Source organism: Musca vetustissima, unplaced genomic scaffold (genome assembly GCF_032173495.1).
Source record: "Musca vetustissima isolate MV318-11 ecotype Yass unplaced genomic scaffold, APGP_CSIRO_Mvet_v1 utg23951, whole genome shotgun sequence".
Classification (NCBI taxonomy): domain Eukaryota; kingdom Metazoa; phylum Arthropoda; class Insecta; order Diptera; family Muscidae; genus Musca; species Musca vetustissima.
In genome coordinates this window covers 270,162-286,223 of record NW_026882199.1, presented here as the reverse complement: position 1 = coordinate 286,223, position 16,062 = coordinate 270,162, and the positions used below count along the sequence as shown (strand labels likewise).

General features: G+C 33.3%; 1 protein-coding gene across 1 annotated transcript in view; it reads left to right on the top strand.

Annotated features, from left to right (window-relative positions):
* The first annotated feature begins 908 nt into the window (after window positions 1-908).
* LOC133328412 (syndecan-like) overlaps window positions 909-16,062 on the top strand; it is a 146,127-nt gene continuing 130,973 nt past the window's right edge. The window contains exon 1 of the mRNA XM_061536982.1: window positions 909-1,036. Coding sequence (XP_061392966.1) covers window positions 909-1,036 — 128 coding nt within the window. The remainder of the gene's footprint in view (window positions 1,037-16,062) is intronic.

The window sequence follows — 16,062 nt, the reverse complement described above, 5'->3', positions numbered from 1 at the left end:
TGAAACTATTATGAAGGATGTGGACGGCATCAAGCTGGATTATCTGGAATTCTATTTTTAATCTTCGCCAAGAGCTTTAGAATGCCGGAGAGAAAGTACAGACGATTTAATCAAGTCGACCAGGATTAAAACGCCATATGTACATATTTAACGAAGAGGATATCCTTCCGGATAGTAGGTCTACTGAAGGAATGGATAAATATTATTAAAGACAAGTTGGAAGATCTGAAACAACTTGCATCCGAGATTAAGGATGACAAAATAAATTCGAAACTGAATCAGGTTTTTCGAATGTGTGAAACCATTATAAATAAAGTGGAGGGCATGAAGCGGGATCATCTGCAATTCTATTTTCCCATATTCACCAAGAACTCCAGTACGGAATAACTGAAACAACTTGCATCAGAGATTAAGGGCGACAAAATAAATTTGGAACTGAATCAGGTTACTCAAATGTGTGAAACCATTATAAAGGTAGAGGGATAATCTGGACTTATATTTTCTAGTCTTTGCCAAGAACTCCGGAATGTATGATTTTGCATTGGAGGATGTCTACAATGAAGCCGACTATGTAATTAGAAGACACAAGTAATGGTTTGTTTAGCATGTCAATGTAATTAGCCGATGTATCGACTTGAGACATGATTTGTCTAAAAACACATCGTTAATTGTAATGGGGTCTTTGAAGGCATCATATATGGAGCTTAGAATGTTGTTTCCAGAAAATGCAGATATATTCTACAAATTATAATGAAGGTGCTGTCTACTAGGCTAAAATCTTTCATTGAAATTATGGTGCCCCGGCAAGTCCTCGCTTTGAAGGGAATATATTTGCAAGAAGTAAAGATGGAGCTGGAGTTCAATGGTGCTGGTGGATAAAATTTCAGTGATAGAAATACCATGGAAGAATGTGCTCGAAAACGCGTAATTTAGAACTTGAGGGTTATGAAAAACAGGATCACGAAGTAGATCTCCTGAATGAAGAAGAAAATGGTGATGTGTTCCCCATGGAAGCCGGGGATGAAGATTGGTTGGGGTAAAGCAAGGCGATAAATCAATTCCTGTGATGGCGTCAAAAAGTTGTATAATTCCAGAAAGCCTGAGGAGTTAACTAGAAGCGGACAAATGCCTAGAATAACGGCATATCATGGACAAGAGAAGACAGTCGTACATGAAGCGGAAGCAATTGAAGCTGATCTAAAGTATGAAACATAGATTGAACCGAAAGGGAGACAGCATACCTAAAAATGTAGCTAATATTAAGGAAATAAAAGGTATAATGAAAGCCTTAGATTAAGGTGGAGGAGTATTCCTGGAGGCTGTAAAAAATTGGCTGCGAGCAAATAGATATAGAAAAAATTTGGCTTTGAACGCACGCGGACATCAACAGATGCCATGGGAACCAGGGTTCAAATCTCAGACGGGCTCAAGCTGAATTTTTTTAGGTTTGGTTTTATGCCTTATTAAGGCGAAGGATCATTAATGTAAATGTTTGTTTTTTATTAATTCTTTCGAGATGAGCTACATGATCGGAGTTGCAATGAAAAGGAAAGCCAGAGAGATACTACATTCCCACCACGCGTTTCGACGTTGGTTAAGGGGCTCATCAGGCATAATGGGCAGTGTGGCTTACAAATGTCTTTACTTGATAAGTTGTATTTATGTCGACTATTGTTGCGGAATTGCATCTACTAAAGTTCCTATTGCTTAATAGTTCCTATGAATTACTACGTTTCGGAACGTGTGGTGAGACGGGGAGTTGTACCATCATATTTTTTTTAATTTTAAAAGTATGGCAACGTTGTGATTTGCTTAGCACTCCAACTCTTCCTTTCTCTCTCTCTCTCTCTCTCTCTCTCGAAAAAGAAACTTTCTACTTCATTTGCACAATAAATCACTCTTCCAAGGACTTTACTGAGCCAGCACAGCAAAAAGCAATCTTCAATAAAAGCTCAAAGCAAATATTTGTGTTTCAACAAAAAGCTTTTTATTGCTGTGGCATTTTGTTGTGAAAGTCAAGGGAAAGTATGACGATTGCAGCATCCTGTCACACACAAAGACATTCCCATACATTCATGGGCCCTAAAGGACTTGCGTGTTCATTATTTGGCTTCTCTTTTTCACGCTCTCTCTCTCTCTCACTCTCCAATTAAAAAGAAAATATGTCTCATTTGTGTGCATAGATGGCGACCATAATAAAGTTTTACGTAAATTAACGCCGTGTTTGGCATGTTTTTGGTGTCAGTTCCAATTTTTCGTGTCAACTAAAAGGTCGTTGTGTTCGGCTAACTTTAAACGGTTTTCGATTGCACTTTGACTAGGCTCCGCATAGCATCAGTTAGTCAGCGTGGTCGCGGATATTTTTTGTATATCGACAGTGATTTTTGTGTGTGATTGTGTCAAATCAAAAAATATACAACAACAACAAAATCATTGCTCACACACACACAAATGCAGTTATATCTGAAAAGTATCTCGTCATTGTAAACAAGTTTGTGAAAAGGACTTCTTCTAAGGACTTTTCTAAACAAGAAAAAATTCATATATTTATGTTTATGTGTGTGCTATCACCTTTAAGCAATAAAGGTCGGCAGCGGGTGTTTTGAGTGTATTGTGTGTGGCTCTTTCCGTCTGAGAAATCGAAGAGTGAAATCATTTGAAAAAAAGAAGAAAATAAAAACAACAACAACAGTACTTTATATCAGTTTCTTGTGAACCTAAATAAAAGTTAGGTCCATAGAAGATATTCCTTGTGATGATTATATAGATAAAGGATATTTGTGTGAGAATAAGTTACTGCAGTAGTTTTTTATCTTTGGTTAGGTAATTGCTTCTTTAATTATTATTCCGGGAGAAAGGATAATTGGTTGGGCCAACTTAATTAAAATTAAAAAACTAATTATCATTTTTTTTAAAATTATAACATCAACCCCTCTTCTTGCTACTTAAAAAAAAATTATCCCAAAAGTATGCTATATTATTATTGTTGTTATCTCTGTTATGGCTTCCAGCCGCCATTTGTGTTAGTGGTTGCGCTCCTGCTACGGCATTTTACGCACCACCACACACACCCTTAAAGTAAATAATAAAAGGAAATATATTTTATTTTTCATTTCACGTTTCTGTTCTATTTTTCTAGTTTCTGCTTCACAGCCATTATTTCATATTTTGTTTCCCTACTCCACTCTCTCCCCTGTGCCCCCACCCGCCGCACAATGTTGTATGTTTATATATCTATACAGCAGGACCATAGCGGCTTATATATAACAACAACAGCATCATCATCATTGTCGTCCTCGTCGTCGTCATCATCATCCTTATCCTCCTACCATTCATTCAGTAGCAGCTGCTACTGTAACAACAACAAGGACGACAACAACAACAGCACAGTGTTGATCCAAATAGCCAAGTTTCAATTGAGCACGTTGTTCTAGTTTTCATTCCATTTGAAATGCCCTTTGGCCATGTTTTGGGATCTCGTCTCTATGTGTGTGTGCGTGTGTGTCACACACACACAAATATACTAGCTACGTATGGATGGCTATACAGTGCCTATAATTATGCTTCTGTTTTTGTAATCTATCTATGCACAAATCTACCATTCATTCACAAAACAATTAAATTCGCCGGAAAACATTTCAATAACAGCAGCAACAACAACAGCGGATCTGCCTTCAAACATCCGCCGCCTTTCTATGATTGTCAAATTAAATCATATCTATGTGTTTTTTTATATGGCAAAACTAAAAGTGAAAACTAGAGCATTTCACTAGCAATAAATTGTTAGAGAATTATAGAAAAAAACTATTGCATACTTCGTGAGTGAAAAGTAGACCCTTAAAAAATATACTTTAAAAAAATCCACGCCTCATGTAGACTCTCAAAAAATATACTTTAAAAAATCCACGCCTCATGTAGACCCTCAAAAAATATACTTTAAAAAATCCACGCCTCATATAGACCCTCTAAAAACATTCTTTAAAAAATCCACGCCTCATATAGACCCTCTAAAAATATTCTTTAAAAAATCCACGCCTCATATAGACCCTCTAAATCTTTAAAAAATCCACGCCTCATATAGACCCTCTAAATCTTTAAAAAATCCACGCCTCATATAGACCCTCTAAAAATATTCTTTAAAAAATCCACGCCTCATATAGACCCTCTAAAAAAATTCTTTAAAAAATCCACGCCTCATATAGACCCTCTAAAAATATTCTTTAAAAAATCCACGCCTCATATAGACCCTCTAAAAATATTCTTTAAAAAATCCACGCCTCATATAGACCCTCTAAAAATATTCTTTAAAAAATCCACGCCTCATATAGACCCTCTAAAAATATTCTTTAAAAAATCCACGCCTCATATAGACCCTCTAAAAATATTCTTTAAAAAATCCACGCCTCATATAGACCCTCTAAAAATATTCTTTAAAAAATCCACGCCTCATATAGACCCTCTAAAAATATTCTTTAAAAAATCCACGCCTCATATAGACCCTCTAAAAATATTCTTTAAAAAATCCACGCCTCATATAGACCCTCTAAAAATATTCTTTAAAAAATCCACGCCTCATATAGACCCTCTAAAAATATTCTTTAAAAAATCCACGCCTCATATAGACCCTCTAAAAATATTCTTTAAAAAATCCACGCCTCATATAGACCCTCTAAAAATATTCTTTAAAAAATCCACGCCTCATATAGACCCTCTAAAAATATTCTTTAAAAAATCCACGCCTCATATAGACCCTCTAAAAATATTCTTTAAAAAATCCACGCCTCATATAGACCCTCTAAAAATATTCTTTAAAAAATCCACGCCTCATATAGACCCTCTAAAAATATTCTTTAAAAAATCCACGCCTCATATAGACCCTCTAAAAATATTCTTTAAAAAATCCACGCCTCATATAGACCCTCTAAAAATATTCTTTAAAAAATCCACGCCTCATATAGACCCTCTAAAAATATTCTTTAAAAAATCCACGCCTCATATAGACCCTCTAAAAATATTCTTTAAAAAATCCACGCCTCATATAGACCCTCTAAAAATATTCTTTAAAAAATCCACGCCTCATATAGACCCTCTAAAAATATTCTTTAAAAAATCCACGCCTCATATAGACCCTCTAACAATATTCTTTAAAAAATCCACGCTTCATATAGACCCTCTAAAAATATCCTTTAAAAAATCCACCCCTCATATAGACCATCTAAAAATATTCTTAACAAAATCCACGTCTCATATAGACCCTCTAACAATATCCTTTAAAGTATCCACGCCTTTTGTGGACCCCTAAAAATATCCTTTAAAGTATCCACGCCTTTGTGGACCCCTAAAAATATTCTTTGAAGTATCCACGCCTTTTGTGGACCCCTAAAAATATTCTTTAAAGTATCCAAAAAAAAATCCACGCCTTTTGTGGACTCCTGGAATATTCTTTAAAAAATTCACGCCTTTTGTGGACTCCTAAAAATGTTTTTTTTTTTTAAATCCACGCCTTTTGTAGGCTCTTAAAAATATTCTTTAATAAATTCACGCCTTTTGTAGGCTCTTAAAAATAGTCTTTAAAAAATCCACGCCTTTTGTAGGCTTGGGAAAAAATTATTTAAAAAATCCACGCCTTTTGTAGGCTCTCAAAAATAGTCCTTAAAAAATCCACGCCTTTCGTAGGCTCTTAAAAATAGTTTTTAAAAAGTCCACGCCTTTTGTAGGATCTTAAGAAAATTCTTTAAAAAAATCCATGTCTCATGTTGACCCTTAAAAATATTTTTTAAAAATTCTACGTTTCTTTTAGGTCCATAAAAATATTTTTTTGAAAAAATCTTATTCAAAAGCATAATGAACAATTGTAAACCACTGTGCGTATGATTACTGTCAATACTCGTACGCTCTATGGCTATATGGCTTTGCACTGAAGGAATAGTTGAAAATTTCTTATTAATTTGTATATATTCGATTTGAAAATAAAATTCCTAGTAAACCATAAATAGATGGCTACCTTACATGCTCCTTTTGAATAAGTCGAGCAACAAATACCAACTCAAAATAATTCATATTTATTTGCATTAAGGATAGAAATTTTATTTCTTTTTTTTTTGTGCTCTCTTTCAAGGCTTTGCTTTGAATGTTTGCAATTACCATAGTTCTTTTGCATTCGTCCTTTCTTCTGCTGTTATGGAGATGCTCACGCTGACGATGATGACAAATGCGTCATATGTTTCATTTAAGTTTTATACTTTTCCATGGAATAAATAAAGAATTATTAGTATTTTCTTCTTCGTCCTGTATTCATGTTCATCTTCTTTAACTATTTCACTTTTTCGCCTCCTTCTCGTCCTTACCCATAAGTAGAATCCACAAGCAGCAGAATATGCAAATGTAGAAATATCCATGAAATATGCATTCAATTGAAGTTGTTTCTTTGTGTTGCATACTTCTGGGCGGCATTGCATTTTGCCTCCCTTTTCGGTATTTGCAGTTAGTATTATAGTATTTGTTTCTCTTTTTAATTTGTTTGGGTTTCCACAAAATTTGCACAAAGCCTTAAAGTATTTGACAAGAATATATATTCTGAAGAGATTCTGTTTTATTTTTTGTTTTTATATTTTATATGAAAATTGTGTTTAATTCAATGGTAAAGGGAGAAAAGTATGCTCGGAATAATTATCACAATTGGTTATTATGAAAATATGCTGCACTATTTATGCAGCAATAAAAATATTGTACAAAATATTTTATGATATTTATTTGCCGGAAATTGACGATTTCAAGAAGAATTTTTCTTAGGAGTCCCCTTTAAATACTTAAATTAGATATTTTTGCAATTTGTGGCGTATACGTATTGTCAAAACGTATATTTAATGGGGGAAAAAAGTCGATTGAAAATTGTAATAAAAATGTTTGTGTTCCCAGATGATGGGCATTCTTCTGTGTCTGAACCTTATCCCTGTCTTAAAATATGATGATTGTACGTGATGTTAAAAATATTCCGATTTTTTTTACGATTTTACCAAAAATGGACTGATCAGAAGAACTGAAAAGTTTCGTAGGCATTACATTTGATATTTTCCGGGTTTCAATAGACAGAAGTCCTTATTCCCTTATCCTATAACTCATTCTTTCTCAGAATACAATTTTTGAAATTTTAGGTTGTATACGTGTTAATACTCATACGTCCCAATGATCTTTAGATTGTAATGAACATAGATGATGATAAAAAATAATTATTAACATTATTTATGCAAAAAAGTGGTCTCTCATCACTTTGTTATTCTTGTCCATAGGGGTCCATAGATAGAATGCCCTCTTCGTGCCTTCAATATAACAAAGGCTTTATTAAGACGCTTGTCTACAAAGTGAAGGCTCATTTCAGGTTTTATATGATCAGAATATAAGTCTATAATAATAATAGTATTAATAAAAAATAAACCTTCAGGTCTTTCTAACACACAACATCTTCTCCGAATCTTCTAAAGATAAAACATTCTCCTACAAATCGAATACATGTAACAGGACCTACCATAGACCGAAAACCTTTTTAGAACTTTTGTAGATCGACTATTTTCAAAGATCCTCTACAGACCAACAATCTTTGGCGTGCTTTTTATAGACAGAAAATCATTTCTTCTTTTGGAGAAGATTTTTTTCAGGTCTAGTTTGGAAGCTTTAAATTCTTGCACAAATAGAATAACATTCACCTAATTTACAGACCTGCTTCAGGACTTCTTCTATAACTTTTATTTGTATCCTTAAGAAATATTCTTTACAACATCCACGCCTTGTTTTGATCCATGAAATCTCTGATCCCTGAAAAAATATTCTTTGAAATTCCAAGCCTTGTTTTGATCCATGAAATCTCTGATCCCTGAAAAAATATTCTTTGAAATTCCAAGCCTTGTTTTGATCCTTGAAAAAGTATTCTTTACAACATCCACGCCTTGTTTTGACCCCTGAAAAAATATTCTTTGAAATTCCAAGCCTTGTTTTGATCCTTGAAAAAGTATTCTTTACAACATCCACGCCTTGTTTTGGTCCATGAAACACCTGATCCCTTAAAAAAATATATTCTTTGAAGCCTAGTTTTTATCCATGAAAAAGTATTCTTTGAAAATCCACGCCTTGTTTTAATCCTTGAAAAATCGTTTTTTAAAACAATCCCCACCTTAAAAGACTACGAGAAATTTTTCTTTAAAAAATATACGCTCTGATTGTCCCTGAAAAAGAATCGTAAACAAATCGCAACCACTATGCTTATGATTACTGTCAATAGTCATACGCTCTATAGCTTTGAAAAGAAGAATTCGATCATTTTTATATATTTTTATATGTTCCGAATAATCTTTAATTCTATAAGAAATATTCCATTTATTTTTTAGATTTTTAGTTAAAGGACTTTTATAGATCAAAGATTTTCTACTTTACAGACCAACGATCATTGACGTGCCTTTTATAGACAGAACATCATTTCATCTTTTGGAGAAGATATTTTTCAGGTCTCGTTTGGACAGAAGACTTTAAATTCGTTCACAAATAGAAAACCGTATTCACCTAATTTACAGACCTTCCTCAGATATCCTTCTACAACCTTTACAGGTCTTCTATAGATATTCTTTAGAACCTACCTAAGGGTCTTGAGTCCTTGGCATTATGAAAAATTTATCGAAAATCCACTTTATGAAAGTATTCCAAAATGAAACTAAGCGTATAGACAAACATGGATTGTACTATCGATTCAATATGAATAACTTTCTTCAAGTTCTCCATAAGCAGAGGACATACTTGAGGATATCACTAAAGCGACGAATCTCTGCAGATCTTATAAACAGAAAACGTTTACAAGATCTTCTACATATCCCTTTCGGAGTATCTATAACGAAAACGCTAACTAAATGCCCTTATTAATCTGATGAATATTTTTAGTTTGTGTCGTATACGTGTTGTCAATATGTATACGTCCCAATAAACTGAACTTTTATTGGACTTAAATATTGATTGAAATTTGTGTTATAGATGATGTTTCTTAGAGGACGTTTATAAACAGCAGTTTTTTCTTCATGTTCTCCATAGGCCGAATACCTTTTTAGGACTTCTTTAAACATACGAATATCCGCAGATGTTAAAAACAGAACATTTTACCAGATCTTCTATAGATCCCTTTCGGATTTTCTATAGCCAAAACGTCTAGTCAAGGGCCTTATTAATCTGATGCATATTTCTAGTTTGTGTCGTATACGTGTTGTCAATACGTATACGTCCCAATAAACTGTAATCATAATGAACTTTAATATTGTTTGAAAATTCGTGTTATATACGACGTTTGTTAAAATCTACAGTTAATTTGGACTAACGATTTTCTTTGATCTATAGTAGACAAAGAAATAATAAAATAAAAAAATGCATGCGTTTATAAGGACTAAACGTCCTGAAAGGCAGATTTTCTTCTTCAAGTTATTCATAAGGACTTCTTTAAACAGGCGAACCTCCGCAGATCTTATAAGAAGGAAACTTTCAGCAGATCTTCTACAGATACCTCTCGCAGTATCTATAACGAAAATGCCTACAAGGGTCTTATTAATAATCTGATGGATATTTTTAGTATGTGTCGTATACGTGTTGTCAATACATATACGTCCCAATGAACTGCAATCATAATGAATTTAAAACTTGATTGAAAATTTGTGTTATATAAGACGATTGTACAAATCTACAGTTAATTTGAACAAACGTATTTTCTTCGATATATAGTGTTTAAGGAGTCTATAAACTGCAGATTTTTCTTCAAGTTTTCTATAGGCGATATACCTTCTTAAGGACTTCATTAAACATACGAATATACACCGATCATATTAACAAAATTTTTTTACGAGATCTACTACAGATCAACTACAGTTTCAATAGCTAAACGCCTACTCCAGGGCTTCATTAAACGGATGGATATTTTTAGATTGTGTCGCATACGTGTTGTCAATACGTATACGTCCCAGTGAAATGAACTTAAATGTTGTTTGAAAATTCGTGCTATATACGACGTTTGTTAAAATCTACAGTTAATTTGGACACACGTATCTTCTTCGATCTATAGTGGACTAAGACAAATTAAATAAAGATTCCCTGCGTTTTATAAGGAAGTCCATAAATAATAGATGTTTCTAGAAGTTTTCCATAGGCACAATACTTTGTTGAGGACTTCTTTAAACAGATGAAATTACGCCGATCTAATAGACAGACAACTTTTAGCAGATATTCTCTAGATCCCTTTTGGGGTTTCTGGTAGTCAAAATGTCTACTCAAAAGCCTTTTTAATCTGATGGATATTTTAGTATGTGTCGTATACATGTTGTCAATACGTATACGTCCCAATGAACAGCAATCAAAATTAACTTAAAAATCAATTGAAAATTTGTGTTATATATAAGACAATTGTAAAAATCTACAGTTAATTTGGACAAACATATTTTCTTCGATATATATTGGATTAAGACAGATAAAATAAAGATTTCATGCGTTTCACAAGGACGTCTATAAATATCAGGTTTTGTAGACCATGATGACTTCTTTAAACATACGAACGCCGAAAATTTTTAGCATATCTTCTACTGATCTCTTTGAAAATTTCTATAACCAAAACGCCTTCTCAAGGACTTCAATAATCTGATGGATATTTTTAGTATGTGTCGTATACGTGTTGTCAAACATCATATGAACTTAAATATTGTTTGAATAAATTGGAAATACAGATTTGACCATATTCGACGGACCCATGTTAAAAAAAAATCAAAGAAAAAAATAAAACTCTGGCGGTTGGCAATGTTAATCATTTAATTTGTTCCAAGAAGATTTGTTTACATCAATTTTTGAATATGATATCTCTGCAATGGCCGCCTCTGGCGTTGATGACGTATTGTGCCTTTTTTGCTGCATTTTCCATAGTATTTGCCAACATTTCGGCCGTAATAGCGTCTATTTATTCACGAATGTTGTCCTTGAGCTCTTCTACGGTCCTTGGCTTGTTAACGTAAACCTTTGACTTCAAATATCCCCACAAGAAGAAGTTAGGCGGCGTCAAATCGGGCGAACGCGGTGGCCAGTCCAAATCACCACTTTTCGACATCAAACGGCCCGGAAACAAATTCTTCAGAAAATCGATTGTTATGCGACTTGTGTGCGGTGGAGCGCCGTCTTGTTGAAACCAGAACTGCCACATACGCTTTCGACAAATAATTGGCATCACAATATTGGTCATCATGTCGCGATAACGCTCCTGATTGATGGTAACAGCATGGCCATTTTCATTTTGGAAGAAAAACGGCCCAATGACCGTTTTCGCATTAATGCCGTACCAAACTGTGACTTTTTCGTCATAAAGAGGCACTTCTTGAATCTCCTGAGGATTTTCAGTGGCGTAAAAACGGCAATTTTGCTTATTTACGGTCCCATTCAATGTGAAATGGTCTTCATCGGACATGATAATTTTGTTCCAAAATTGCTCGTCATCTTTGGCCATTTCGATGACTCTTTGGGCCCAGACGAGGCTTGACCACAGGCGTCAATTGAATTTTGTACGGGAACAAAGGCAAATCAATGCGAATAATCCGTTGTAAAGTAGACCGAGCCATGCCCAACTGCTTATAACGGCGTTTTTGGGATGTTCCTGGGGGCCTCTCAACACTGGCTCATACGGCAGCGATATTCTAGGCCAATCGCCTTCGTCGACTTTTATATGGCCTCTTCGGATTAGAAAGAGCCTTACCAGGGGACCTGATCAATACGGATCAATTTCTGAAGAAAAAAAGTAATGCTCACCTGGTAATTTTTATACCCTACACAACTATGTTGTCAGGGTATTATAGCTTTGTGCAGCCCCAAAAGTTTGTTTAATATAAATTTCAACTATTTCGCGTGGCGTGTATTGGTTCATGGTAAAAATCTGCTTGGATTTGTCATTAAGCGATGTGACATCTCTGTCAAAAGTTATGGCGTTGCCAGATGGGTCCGTCGAATATGGGCAACCCTGTATTAGGCCACATCCTATTTATATTGGAAATTTGTATTTAATATATTTTTATTCCTTTCATTTCTCATTTCAGGTAAGAAGAAAAAAAATCCTAATTCCTATTCTTTATACATTTTTTGTAAGTATGACCAGGAATTTAGCAAAGTTTCTACATAATACCATAATAATTTCATTTGCCACAAAAAATGACAATTTCAATGTTTATAATCCCATTTTATTTTAGAGATTTATTTCACAATTGTCCTCTCAATCCTCTTATAATGCAATAAAAACAATATTCAAATGACTTTTTAATAGCAATGACCTAAAATGGCAAACCCAAGAGCTTAAAAATCTATTCATAAGTATTGGGTTTTAATTTTGTGTTTGCCTGTCTGTCGGTTTTTGTTATTTTTAATTTGCCTACAAAATTTCAATGGTCCATTATTCTGAAATTAAAATTGTTTTATTTGCTGCCTGGTTTTTCCAAAAAAGTGTTAATTGCATTTTTTCCGGTCTTATTGTTATTGGGTTATCACCAGGTTATTCCAACCACATCAGCATTAAATTAGATTTATTTTATTGTATTTATTTTTACGGTTATGACCAAAATTGAAAAAAAAACAACAAAACAAACGCCTAAATGTATGCCAATGCTATTTTAATTTCGTTATCACAATGTAAACTAATTGAAAAATTATTTTTTCATTCGCCAAACAAATTGCCATGGTAATAACATCATGGACAAAAACAACAACTACAATTAGAATACAACAACACATTTTATGGCTTTCATTTCAATAATACTCTAATCTGTTAAAATGTTTTAAAATAATACCCCTAAACAAAAAATTTAAATATTATTTATTGGATTTTATCAAATAATCTCATTTAATTACCCTGAAAGTATGCAGCACAAAAGTGTGTGAGCCTAGACAAATACCAACAACAACACGAATAATTTGAAATTTTAATGATAATCAAATTTGCTGTATTATTATTTATATGTATAGACAAAGACATTTTCTTTATCGTAATTTTGGCCATTTAAGAGCCTTAAAGTATGCAATAAAAAATTCGTGTTCGTTTTGGACAAACATATTTCCTTCGATCTATAGTGGACTAAGGTAGTTTAAATAAAGATTTCATGCATTTTATAAGGACGTCCATAAACAATAGATTTATAAAATCATGGACACACGATTTTCTTCGATCAATAGTGGACTAAGGCAATTTAAACAATGATTTCATGCATTTTATAAGGACATCCATCAATAACAGATTTTTCTTCAAGTTTTTCATAGGCAGAATACTTTGAGGACTTCATAAAACAGACGAACCCCTGACGATCTTATAAACAGGAAACTCCTAGCAGATCTTCTACAAATCGCTTTCTATAGGTAAAACACCTACTTAAGGGCTTCATAAATCGAATGGATATTTCTAGTTTGTATCGTATACGTGTTGTCAATACGTATACAAACTGCAATCTCCTTAGGCATAATATCTCCTTGAAGATTTCTTTAAACATACCAAGCAACGCCAATCTTTTACCAGATCTCCTGCGTATTCTACAAATCGCTTTCTATAGGTAAAACACCTACTTAAGGGCTTCATTCAGATCTCCTGCGTATTCTACAAATCGCTTTCTATAGGTAAAACACCTACTTAAGGGCTTCATTAATCTAATGGATATTTCTAGTTTGTATCGTATACGTGTTGTCAATACGTATACGGCCCAATAAACTGTAATCATAGGACTATATAACAGCAGCTATTCTTCAAGTTCTCCTTAGGCATAATACCATCTTGAGGATTTCTTTAAACATAAACAAACAACGCCAATCTTTTACCAGATCTCCTGCATATCCCTTCCGAAGTATCTATCATGGAAATGCCTACTCACGAGCCTAATTAATCTGATGACTATTTTTAGTATGTGTCGTATACGTGTTGTCAGTACGCATACGGCCCAATAAACAACAATCATAATGAGCTTAAATATTTATAGAAACTTTGTATTGTACACCATGTTTGTTAAAATCTACAGTTATTTTTGACGCACATATTTTCTTCGACCTATAGTGAACTAAGACATATTGAATAATGACTTCATAAGGACGTCTATAAACAGTCGATTTTTTCATTTTGTCCATCGGCAGAATATTTTCATAGGGACTTCTTTAAACAGGTGAAATTATGCCGATCGGAGTTTCAATAGCTAAAACGCCTGCTTAAGGGCTTTAATAATCTGAGGGATAATTCTAGTTGGTGTCGTATACGTGTTGTCAATACGTATACGGCCCAATAAACGGCAATCATAATGAACTTAAAGTGATTGATAGAAAAGTAAAGTATGCAATAAAAATTTTGAAAATTATGTGAAAGGTCGTCTGGAAAGTTATTTTACGGAATATTTTGTCCACAGAAGAGAGTTTTATTTATAGAGAATTTTCCAAAAAAAAAAAAAAAAAAAAAAAAAAAAATATTATAAAATATGTAACTTTTCACCGCAGGGGAACTGATTGCCCCATTAGGTAATCAGTTCAGGAGACACCATCACAATTTTTTCTATAGAAAAAAGTAATCCTCAGGGGACCAGAACACAATTTTTCCCATGGAGAAAAGACATCCTCAGGGGACCTGATCAATACGGATCAATTTCTGAAGAAAAAAAGTAATGTCACCTGGAAATGTTTTTATATATACAAAAAGTCATCCTCAGGGGACCTGATTATATTTTGTTATAGTCATTCTCAGGAAAGCTGATCACATTTTTCCTATAGGAAAAAGTCATTCTCAGGGGACCAGATCACAATTGTTTTCCATAGAAAAGAAATCTCCTCAGTATGACTCACAACATTTTTTTCTATAGAAAAAATTTATCGTCAGGGTACCTGATCAGAATTTTTTTAAGAAAAAAATATCATCGTTATCAAAATTTAGCAAAAATTTATCATTCACAATTACTAATTATTTATAATGTGATACCTAAGGATATGCTATAAATTTGAGGGATACAGGAACTTCAAAAACAAAAATAAATAAATCTATTACTAATATGTAGACTATTACTAATATGTAGACTTGGCTATCAGGCTCCTAAAAATAGGCACAAAATTCTCAACTTTTTATAGTTTTAAAGATTTTTAGTATCCCCTGAAAATATGCTACAAATTGCCTGATATATTCATATATTTTGGCTCCTAAGAATATGCAAACCTTTGATAATATTTTGTTGCATATTTTTAGGAGCTGGTAGCAACCACAGCAGCTGACACTCGAAATCAAGTATTATCGAAATTTACTTCAAGTATTTATTTATTTAGTTTTAATTTCTTTTTTGGAAGTCATCGTCAGGGGATCTGATCATAATTTTTTTTATATAGAAAAAAAGACGTTCGCAGGTGACCAGATGATTTTCTGTTATACAAAAAAGTCTCCTCAACCAAACAATTGATGGAAAATAAAAATCCTCTTTGACAGCCTTTGGAAAATAATAGTGCATACTTTAAGCTGTATTTTGTACAAATGTATTGCATACTTTATGGCATTAGTTATCATAGAGACATATTTGAAAATGAGTTTCTTAACATCAAAAATGTAGGCAATAGTTTATTAAATAAATTAAACAATTTAAGCCTAAACATATGCAATGCAATTAACACATGTTCAAGCAGAAGATTTACCAAATAACCATTTGGATTAAATTGGATAAATTTTTAAAATTCCCAAAAAATAATTATATATTTTAGTAATGCTTATCACCTGGTCATTGGGAATCCATGTTTAATTATTAACCATAAAATCGGCTTGTATATCGTTTTTTTTTTCAAAAAATATTTCCATATTCAAATTATTGTGCAGTTGGGCAAATCCCCTATCTCCAGTCAGCCATCCAGCTACCAAGTTAATCTTAATTTAAACAAATGAACAGACACAAATGATGTGTAATAAATGTAATGCCCAAAAGTATACAACATAAAAACCGAATATAAAATGTTCATTGGGAATGTTGTCTTGTCCGGATCATGGTGGATGGTTTACGAAGGACACAACACAAT